The 10,933-nt window shown below is 40.2% G+C and overlaps 1 protein-coding gene across 5 annotated transcripts in view; it reads right to left on the bottom strand.

The window, feature by feature from the left end:
• Positions 1–10,933, bottom strand: part of RAB27A (RAB27A, member RAS oncogene family) — a 77,217-nt gene that overhangs the window by 4,049 nt on the left and 62,235 nt on the right. For all 5 annotated transcript variants that reach the window (XM_058737677.1, XM_058737672.1, XM_058737676.1 and 2 more), the window contains one exon: positions 9,863–9,986. In XM_058737677.1, the coding sequence (XP_058593660.1) occupies positions 9,863–9,986 (124 nt within the window). The remainder of the gene's footprint in view (positions 1–9,862; positions 9,987–10,933) is intronic.

The following is a 10,933-nucleotide window of genomic DNA, read 5'->3' as shown; positions in this document are numbered from 1 at the left end:
GAAATGAGTCTTCTGTCAGTGGCCACCTTGTATACATTTGAGTTAGTTCTTGAAACAGGATTAATCAACTGCCAAATTCTTCCTGCTTCTTAGTAAAGCCATGAAAACAGTGATAAAACTGTATTTCCTCAAACTATCGATTCCATTTCCACCATTTAGTAAGGAACCTGACCAAAATGCTCTGAGATATAACAACTGCAAAAGAAAGTTGTTTGAGCACCTCTGTGGGTATTGCAATTGAGTCTAGTTAAATGTTCCTTACATTTAGAGGGACTTTACAATTCTCCATCAGTATTACTTTTTTTGGAGAATATCTTTGTTTTCCTGTGTTCTCCTAGTATGTTAATGCCACATCAGTGACTCTGATTACAATTTCAGTTCCTCTTTTATTATTTCTTGGCTAGGAGCAGCTTCCACCTGAGAGCTTTTATAAATATATATATTTTTCAACTTCCTAGTGCTTTTACATCAAAAATCAAAAGAAGACAATAAAATAATTGACACTCAATTCCTAACAGAGAAAAACCTCTGGAAATTTTTATTCACATTTCACAGATGATTAAACCGAGGCTCAGAAAGGTGAAGTCATTTTCCAAGTTTCATAAAGATACAAAGTAGCAGAGCCAGGATTTGAATCCACAGCTGCGTGATTCCAGCTTGATTCCAGTTCTTCTCACAGCTGCTTTGCTTCTCATGTCACTAAGATGCCATAGTGGGGGAGGGGGGAAGCGCCTGGGTGGCTCAGTTGACTAAGCATCTGACAACTCTTCACCTTGGCTCAGGTCATGATCTCACCATCCTGAGATCTGAGATCGAGCCTGCATGGGCTCCTTGCAGGGGCTTCTCTGTCCCTCTCCCCCAGTCCCTCCCCTCCCCCTCTCCCTCTTCCCCACCTCCACCACTGCCCTCGCAATGTTGCATGTACCCCCTCTCTATTAAAAAAAAAGGGCAGCAGCAGTACAGTAGGGGGTACATGTATAGGAATGGAAGGCTATTTCTCCATATAATTCCTCATGAGGCTGTCTTGTTATCTGCACACTTCCTGTAGGAGCTGATAGGACTTGCAACTGGACCTCTGCACTTCTCTCCTGCTCCAGGCTAGCTCTTAAAAACTGGTTGAGGAGGGGCGCCTGGGTGGCGCAGTCGGTTAAGCGTCCGACTTCAGCCAGGTCACGATCTCGCGGTCCGTGAGTTCGAGCCCCGCGTCAGGCTCTGGGCCGATGGCTCGGAGCCTGGAGCCTGTTTCCGATTCTGTGTCTCCCTCTCTCTCTGCCCCTCCCCCGTTCATGCTCTGTCTCTCTCTGTCCCAAAAATAAATAAAAAACGTTGAAAAAAAATTTAAAAAAAAAAAAACTGGTTGAGGAGCTCTCCAATGAACATTTATCCATCCATCTGTGAGTACTACGAGACACAGTTACTCTACTGATTCAACCATGTCCATGTTCATACCCCTCTGTATCCTGATGCTAACATACCTTAATCAGGAAACAGTATGCTGGGCAAATTACATGTTCTTAGTGTTTTTAAACCTGCCTGGCAACACCTTTGCTTACTGTCAGTCTTCTTAATTCCATCTTCATCTGTTGCCTTATCCATAAAATGAAGATAATGCATCTCTCTTTCCCACTCCCCTGGTCACATGCAATATTTGATGACCAAGTGGGAGGAGTGCATCCTTTGTGGGGATTCAACAAGTATTTATTTATTGAGCACTTATGTTATTGAGCTGAATCACGGGGACAGTGTGTGATGCTGCCATTGTTGTAAGAATGGAATATAGGTTGAGAATTCTCAAAATTCAAATATTTACATTTTCTTCATCATGCTTCTTCTTAACTATACCATGAAGAATCATTTAATGTCTACAGAAAATTTCTCATACTTAAAAGAAGGCTTGGGGCACCTGGGTGGCTCAGTCAGTTGGGCGTCCGACTTCAGCTCAGGTCATGATCTCACAGTACGTGAGTTCGAGCCCCATGTCGGGCTCTGTGCTGACAGCTCAGAGCCTGGAGCCTGCTTCAGATTCTGTGTCTCCCTCTCTCTCTGCCCCTCCCCTGCTCATGCTCTGTCTCTCTCTGTCTCAAAAATAAATAAAAACATCCAAAAAATTAAAATAAAAATAAAAGAAGGCTTAATCATTCTACCACCATTCAGAAATATACTGTTTCATGGAAAAGCAACTGAAAAATTCATCATTCCCCCCAAGAATAATGAGCTGAAATTGGAAATACAAAAAGAGAAAAAGAGAGAGAGAAGGAGGAGGAGGACGAGGAGGAGGGGGAGGGAGGGAGGGAAAGAAACAAAGAAGGGGGAATAAAACTGGTTGAACAGAAGAACTTTCTTGTCATCATAATGCACATCTAATTTTTTGAAATCCCCTCAAAATCCAATGTAAATAGCTTTCAAACTCAGGTCCTGAGCTCCAATGAATTCAACTGAATCTATTAAGCTGTTTCTACTTTCCACAGTTTTTCCCTCTTGCTCCTGAAAATTGCTTCACAGTTATTTTTGAGGCATACATGAAAATCATAGTTGAAAATACTTTTAAGAACTATAAAATCTATGCATGGAAGTTGCAAACATCTTTGACAATGGTTAGGAGCCATAACCTCTGAAGCCAGCCTGCCTGGATTCGAATCCTAGTACAACCTCTTACCAACTATGGAACCCTGACAAGCAATTAAACTCTGTGCCTTACCTGCTTCATCCATAAAACTAAACACTATCAGCATTGTCTTATAAGGATTAAATGAGTTAACATTTAAAGCATCTATATCATAATCTGACACACAAGAAATGTGTCATTTTTGATATATGTGTCACTGATAAATGTTTCTTATTTCTAAGGCAGAAATAGGTTAGGTTACAAAAGTTTGTTTGTAATTTTGTTGTTTAACACTAAGAACACATCATCCCATAGAAACACTGTCACTGAGTCATGAGACAGTCATAACTCCAAGAGACCTGAGCAGCATTATCAACATTAAACTCTCAAACTATCTTAAAACTACTGATTTAATCCACAATGTACCTGATCTACAGAACTACCCTAAATCCTAGTACCTGGGACCATGCTATGCTTCCTTCCTACATCAGGGATGGCTCACTCGGATCCATCCTTGCCGGAGTTCTTCATGCCCCAAAGCATCTGCCTACCTTGAGTCCTCATCAGATCCCTAATTCCTCCAAGTGATCTTCACCAAATGCAGAGAGAACTGGACCTTATTTCACTGATTAATACTAAGATAGAAATGATTGATGCCTCTAGCAGATCAATAAGCTATTGTCTAATATAGTTGCTAACTTAAATATTTAATTGGTAGAACTTCAAGGTATATGAATTAGGTTACAAACTTTCAAGTAACTCATGTTGATATAGTACATCTTTTAATAAGATGTACTTTAAATTTTAATTCCAAATTCAAGCAACAACATCTCAGTCAAGTATATTTTCTTGCCATTTGTGAAGCTCCAGGTCATGGGACCAGGAGTCTGGTTAACAACCTTAATCTTTAGACTAATCATTCAGAGTCTTCCTTAGAAGACTCTGGGGCAATGCGGTTTTTGTTTCTACAGGAATAAATGACTGCTAAAATTCACTCCTCTCTGCTCTCTGATAGTTACGCTGCCAGAGAAGCAAATGAGATCCACAGAGAAGACCCTGAAATAAGACTATCTTTCCACAATAAGTGGTGCTCCAGAAACAGACATGTGCCTTTGAGTTCACATTTGAAAACTGGACTGTCTTGCTTGTCCTAAGGGCAAAGATGAATCTAGTGGATGCAGTTAGTACTGTTTTTATGTCCGTATCTTCTTGATGTTCACTTTTAGAAGGCATTCAGGCTACATTATCCAAACACTTCTCCATATCTGTAAAGAGGATAACCGTGGTTCATGTAAAGGGCTTACTTAGCACAAGCCTAGCATCCAAAAAGTGCTCAATAAATGATGATCTAATGGGTTTTTTCTACTCTAAGAATAATATTCTGCTTTTCCGAAAACTTATTAGGCAAAAAATTTTTTAAATTAGCTTAAATTCAAGAGGATCAATTCCCCTTTTAACCACAGAAATAGTGATATTGTCCCTTCTCTCCACATGGTGGTGCTAATGTAGCATTACTAGAGGCAGTATAACCAAACTTGTGAAAAAACCCTGTGCAGCTACCTGTGATATCAGTCCAAAAATAACCACTCAATAGTCATTTGGAATGCATGCAGAATCCAATTTTGGTATATTTTTTAAAAGAAATAGATTAATCACAAATTTTAAAATAAATAAAATGAGCAAAATGGCTAACTACTTCAAATCAATGAGGGAAGGTATTATGATCATTTACAGTTGTTCACCAGGATATCAAGATCCTGCTCATGCCATAGATCAGGATCCACATCAGGCTGGTTTCCTTTCTACTACTTATTTCCACATAACTAGAAGACCCTAGATTACAGTTAGAGGTTGTCAAAAATGAAAGCAAGTATATTTGAGGGTTCTTTCAAATGGTTCTAGTTATTTGGCTCCAGTATGGATCCAGATATTATGGAGAAATTTTTTACTAAATTACATAATTAGTCTCACTACTTTTCAAAGTCTGTTGAATGCTAAATGAACAACCATGTATAAGAAAGGGCTGGTTTATGGACTGTTTCAAACTAGGAGGTTGTGCCAAATAAAATCTAGATCCTGTAATGAGTTGTGTGGGGTTCTGAAAAAGTTTGCATGTTTAGTTTCAGCTTATGTGTGTGGTTTTAAACATGCCCAATAATACATCATTATTTCTTGTATAAAGGAAGGATGTCATGAAGTATGCAAAGAATCAAATTATTTGACATCAAGCTATTCATACCACATTTCATCTAGTTCAACGCACAAAGGACACTAAGTATGCTCCTGAGCTAAGCCACTTGAACCCCAGAAATAGCCTGTACTCAATAATGTTGTAAATAAATGTTTTTAACACATCTTTTAATCCAGAAACTCTTGAGCAACTTCCTCATCAATAGCTCACAGCCTCCAGTGGGGAAAAAGTTGTCTTAAATTTGCTGCCTTTAAGGAAGTAGATCTTAAAAGTTCTCATTAGATGAAAAAAATTGTAATGATATGTGGTGATGGATGTTAACTTACTGTGGTGCTCATTTTGCAACACATGTATCAAATCATCCCATTGTACACCTAAAACTAATACAATGTTATATGTCAATTATTACTCAATTTAAAAATATTGCTACCCGTTCCTCTGTACGACACATGAAATATGTACATTCAATTTTCACTCCTTCTTGTAGTCACATTTTTTTCTATTTCTTTCAACTCTGAATCACGAACAAAAGGGTTGTAATGACCACCAACTAACCTGTGTGAAAAAAGAAGAGTCTGGGAGGGTATTTGGATGCAGCCATTTTTACTCACAAAGTCCTTGCCTGCCCACTTGTGGTGGATACTCTCTCAGTACCAACCCCAGAGTCCCTTCCCAGTCTATACCACATCTGATTTAATCAACTGTGAAAGAAAAACATTCCTCTCTAAAACATGGATTTTCCAATGATGCGTCATTGAGCACATTTCCCTCACCCATCCATGGTACAGTAGACAACTGCTTCACATTCTGTGCATAATGATTTGTCCAACTATACTGTCAAGGAAAATATCCACCAGCATGCACGTCTGATAGTTACCTGACATCGACGCCAGTGGTTCTCAAAGTGCTATCTTCAGCCACCTGCAGAAGCAGCATCCGGGGATCAGAAACAAATTTCTGGGTTCCAGCCCAGATCTACTGAAACAGAAACTCCTTGTGGGGGGTGCCTGGGTGGCTTAGTCTGTTAAGCATCCGACTTCAGCTTACATCATGACCTCAGATTTCCTGAGTCCAAGCCGAGCATCAGGCTGTCAATGCAGAGCCCACTAGGGACCCTCTGTCCCCTGTTCTCTCTGCCCCTCCCCCCCGCGCGCACGCGCACGCGTGTGTGTTTGTGTGTGCGTTATGTGTGTGTGTGTGTGTGTGTGTGCGCGCGCGTGCACGCACAAGCTCTGTCTCCCTCTCTCTCTCTCTCTAGCTCTCCCTCTCTCAAAAATAAAATATATATATATATTAAAAAATAAAATAAAGAAACTCCTTGGGACCCAGCATTCAGGTGATTCTGAACCGCACTACACTAAGGCTTGAAATCCCATAGTATCACCTCAAAGAGAATGTTGCCAATACTGGATTCTGCTTCCTCTTCTAACATATTTGACTTTGTAGCTATTTTTTCAAGTGTTTCAGCAACTGTAGACTGTAATTGTTTTGACTGGCAGCAGTACAAGTTTGAGCAAACCTGCTTTACTCTTTTCTCTGACTGCATTGACAATTTTATTCAATATAACATACTAGAAAGTATTATTTTGCACTTGTTCTAGACAAACCTAAATATTATAGGGAATTACAGGTAAACGGATTATTAATCTACTAAAAATAAAACTTCTGATATTCTTCATCATGCATTCGATTCACCCTTTCCATTTTTGGCTACCCCATGAAATCCTTATTCTCAGATCTACTGTCCTCGCAGACACAGACTTATGTTCCATATTTGTACTGTAACATGGTCTTTATTACGTTTTCAAAGTTTTTCTAAGACAAAGTCTTTCTCCAAATGCATGTATATTTAAGAGAACCATTTGTGAGCCAATGATCCTTTTTCAGGAACTGGGGAGAAAAGGTAGCACAATAGGAACAGAAAATGCAAATATATCAAATATACAACTGATATCAAGATGTATCATAAACTGTACCCTATTTTATGACTTTTAGCATAGAGATAAACTGACCAACATAGCCCTTTAGTACAGCCAATGAAAATGTTAATGATTAAAAATGAAAAAAAGATTCTGTGAAAATAATCATTAAACTTAGATGTCAAATTTATGAAATGCATATGCACTAAACTGTTTCATTATAGCTCCTCCTGAAATTGCCAAAAAGCCTACAGAACTACATTTTATGCTTCCTAATTCCTAAGAAAATTTTGTTTCCATTCCTTTCCATTCTTCTCCAATAGATTCCATAATCTTATGTGCTAATCCCTTCTCTCATTTTAACTTAATTCAGAAACTTCAGATTGAGTCCCTCTTATGAAGTACTCCCCAGAGCTTGTGAGCTGGACACAGATGAAAGACAATCCCTGTCTCCCTACAATCCCAGATTCCCCCTACAGACAGAAGGCAATGTTGGGCTCTTTGATACCAGGGAGGATGTGGAATCCTGAGAACCAGAACAGAGGAAATAAACAAAAGGCTGAAAAAGCCCAGAGGGGGGAGAAGTCAATCCTGGCTCCCCTCCAGTACTTGAGAACATACTTGTTGGATCTAGCTAGCTCCCCTAGATGCCCTACCTCTTTTGGCTTCATTCACATACTTCTCAAGAGCATGGTCTAGGTCCATGGTTTCCATTGCTTCATCGCTCACTTCCTCCTCACCTACTTGCAACATAGCTTCCAGGTCCCAGTTTCGACACTTCAGTATTCTCATTGGTATCTGGCCCTCCCCCTTTCCTTTGCACTACATTCATTACAGGAGTGCCTCCCAAGAATAGATGAGCATATCAGAATCTCCTGTGGGGCTCTGCCAGCCTCCACCTCAGAATCACTACTCCAGACCAAGTGTGTCAGAAGCTCAGAGGTGAGGCCCAGATCTGAGTATTTGTTAATAGCACCAGAGGTACTTTTAACATGACAATTAAGTGGAGAGCTTTTAAAAGACATCAATGTCCAGGCCCCTGCCTGTGGTGGTTTTGTAAAAGGTCAACTTGGTTAGGCTGAACATTCCCCAGAATTTCCTTTCTAGTTAGGGTAGATCACAGGAGAGATTTGGGGGATATTGGGGGGTGGAAGTAAAGCAGCTGCCACTCTGTAGCTCTCAAACATTGTCGCTCACCTTCTGGCTCATCTCGTTGGCGTAAACCAGCAAACACACCTCTACCTGCTTCACCTTCCCCAAGATCCTCTCAGTTTCTCCAGCTCCTGGGCCAAGTGAGTGTGCCTAGCTCTGTGCCAAAGGTCCCTGGCTTCTCTAAGCTATCCACACCATCCAGGTCAGAGGCAGCAAGTACTGACATGGGTTTCATGTGTCATTATGGGTCCTAGATGGTGTTTCCTTGTGCTCTCTCTCATCTTAGACCCACCTTCCCTTCCTGACTTCCTGTCCTGTGGACTTCAAGCTTCAGCATTAGAAACAACACTTTACAGAAACTGTTTAACCAGCTCCCACAAATCCCTGTAACAAATTTTTTTAGCTATAGTTTTCTTCGATTGAATCTTGCCTAATAAACTGCTCCAGGCCAATTATTTCAGAAGCTCAGAGGTAAGGCCCAGACACAAGCATTTGTTAAAAGCTCCTCAGATTTTTTTTTTTTTTTTTGTATCTAAATAAAGATTTTGAGAGAGAAAGAGCATGCGCACAGGAAGAGGGGAAGGGCAGACAGAAAGGATCCCAAGCAGGCTTTGTGCCAGCAGTGCTGAGCCCAACGTAGGGACTGAACTCACAAACCCATGAGATCATGACCTGAACCAAAACCGAGACTCAGGATACTTAACTGACTGAGCGAACACAGGTGCCTGGCTCCTCAGGTGATTCTAACACAGTTAAGCACCATCTATCCTACAGTGAAAACCTCCACACCCTACTGCAAATCTGTGCCAGGGTAAGCTAATATAGTTGATGGGAATACACACAGCTCCTCAGCCCCACCCTGCCTTGCCCCACCCCTAGAATTAAGAAAGACTTAAAATCCTGCTCTGCCCCACCCTCTCTAATCTTTCCTCCCTCCATTTCACCCCACCCACCCACCACCCTAGACTGATATAGACAAGTACTTATCACATGCTTCCATGTTCAAAGGCTTTCAGCAACTTCCTGTCCCCCAGGAGATTAAGTCTACTCTCCTTATCTGGTATTCAAAACTGTCCCCAGACTCTGGCTTCTTCCCGCCTGGCCAAACTATCTTTCTACTCCCTTCCCAATGTGAACCCTATCCTCCAGTGTTTTCTGGTCCTCCATCAATCCAAGGAAGAACAAAGCAGTTGTCACAAGTAAAAAGAGAAAGTGCCTCCTCTGGCCTCCTTGGATTCTGCCTAACAACCAGGACCAGTAGCATCTCCTGCACACCACACCACCTCTCTCTCTAACCTCCCTTCCTTCTCAACTCCACTTGCTGCCTCCTGCTTACATCAAGGGTAATTAATGCATACACATTTGAGTTCTCATTGTATTAGAGGGAGAAACAAAGTAGAGCACAAATTCCTTTGTAGAGGTGCCCTGACATGTTTAACAAGCAGAGGCTAACCCCTTCTTTCATGGCCAATTAATGCTGTTGCTACTGTGATCCTATTCCGGAGCTAAAGGAAGACAGTATTTAGATGATTCTCTACAACAAAACCACAACCTAAACCAAGGGGATCCTCACACTCCTCTCCCAGCATAGAAATTTCAAAGCCAATAGGCCTGCTTGTATTCTGGGGCTCTCTACAGCAGCACATGAACTGGCTTTGCAATTTTTTTGCTGAATAGAGATAATTTTCTTATCCCATGCATCTCCTACTTGCGTCTTGGGAAAGCAGCCTTATAGAATTAGGGCATTTGCACTCAAATGTGTCTTTCTTCAAACACTATGAGATTGAGAAAATGGTACTGAAAGAGTAAATTAAAGCCCTCGCCCAGTGTTTTTCCTATATTTTCACATATTAATATGCAAAGTAGGTATTTATACCTCCCAAGGCTTACATCCGAGTGTGCTGATTTTTTGCTTTTGTATTTTCTATTACCCATTCATGTGCTAATGTTTGAATTGGAAATGTTTTCTCTAGATTTCTCCACAGAAACACTCACCCATATTTCTCTGCAAGTCCTCTTGCTTCTTCCTCTTTTACTACTCTCTGGTCTTCTAGATCACTCTTATTTCCACATAACACTATATCTGGGTTTTCACAATATGCATGCATTTGTAGCTGGCCTATAAGAAAAATTATTATAGGAAAATAAGTGTACGGTCAATGGAAAATATATGCAAAAGTGCTTCAAAACTGTAAATGGATAGAGAGACATAAATGATATAATGCTTTCAAAAGCATTAATAACCTAATCAACAAAACTGAATGGATGGGACAGATATGTAAAACTTATCCTTAAGTTCATACCTCACCTTATTTAAATATCAGAGAGGAGTGGGATAAGTTGCTAACCCTCCAAAAGTATGTACGTGCATGTGGCAACCACGGGCATACACCCATGAAGCTATCTTTCTGTTGAAGGCCATTTGAAAAATACTTGGAAAATTTTAGTACTTATTGCTAATCTTAAAGCTCTGTTTTTCCTATGGTTTCTTTCCATGCAACAACATTTTTAAGAGAACGGTCTTCATACAAACTAGCTTGTTTCTCTCTGAAATGTTTTTCACATTTTTCTATTATCCTAAAGCAGAATCGATTCAATTAAAATAAACAAGATACAAGATTGAGAGAAAATTTAGAATAAATAATAAATGATTCTGTCACCAGAACCAAGAGGAAACAGGAGACTATAATTCTTATTCCACAGCTTTTATTTCTTTTCACCTGAAAACCCGTAAATAGGCATAATTTTAAAAAGCAATTAAACAAATCTTATTTCTTATTCGTCACACCCCATAACAAAATTAAAGCAGCCCAAACTTTCACATTAAGACATACCTCAAAGTTGGTATGGCCTATTTTTATCATGGTTAACCAGAATAGTGTTGACATTTTAGTTCCTCATTACAAAGTCATGTTCATTATATCTTATCAAGAGAAAATCTAGTCGGCAAGCATTCACTGATCATTAACATAGGCCAGCTACTTGGTGCAGAATTTCAGAGCCCTGGCCTTTGCCTTCAAGGGACAATCGGGCAACAAGGCCTATACAGGCAAAACCAAACTGTGT

Source organism: Neofelis nebulosa, chromosome 7 (assembly GCF_028018385.1).
Source record: "Neofelis nebulosa isolate mNeoNeb1 chromosome 7, mNeoNeb1.pri, whole genome shotgun sequence".
In the NCBI taxonomy this organism is placed as follows: Eukaryota; Metazoa; Chordata; class Mammalia; order Carnivora; family Felidae; genus Neofelis; species Neofelis nebulosa.
The sequence above is the reverse complement of the archived record's forward strand: the minus strand, read 5'-3'. Positions and strand labels throughout refer to the sequence as shown.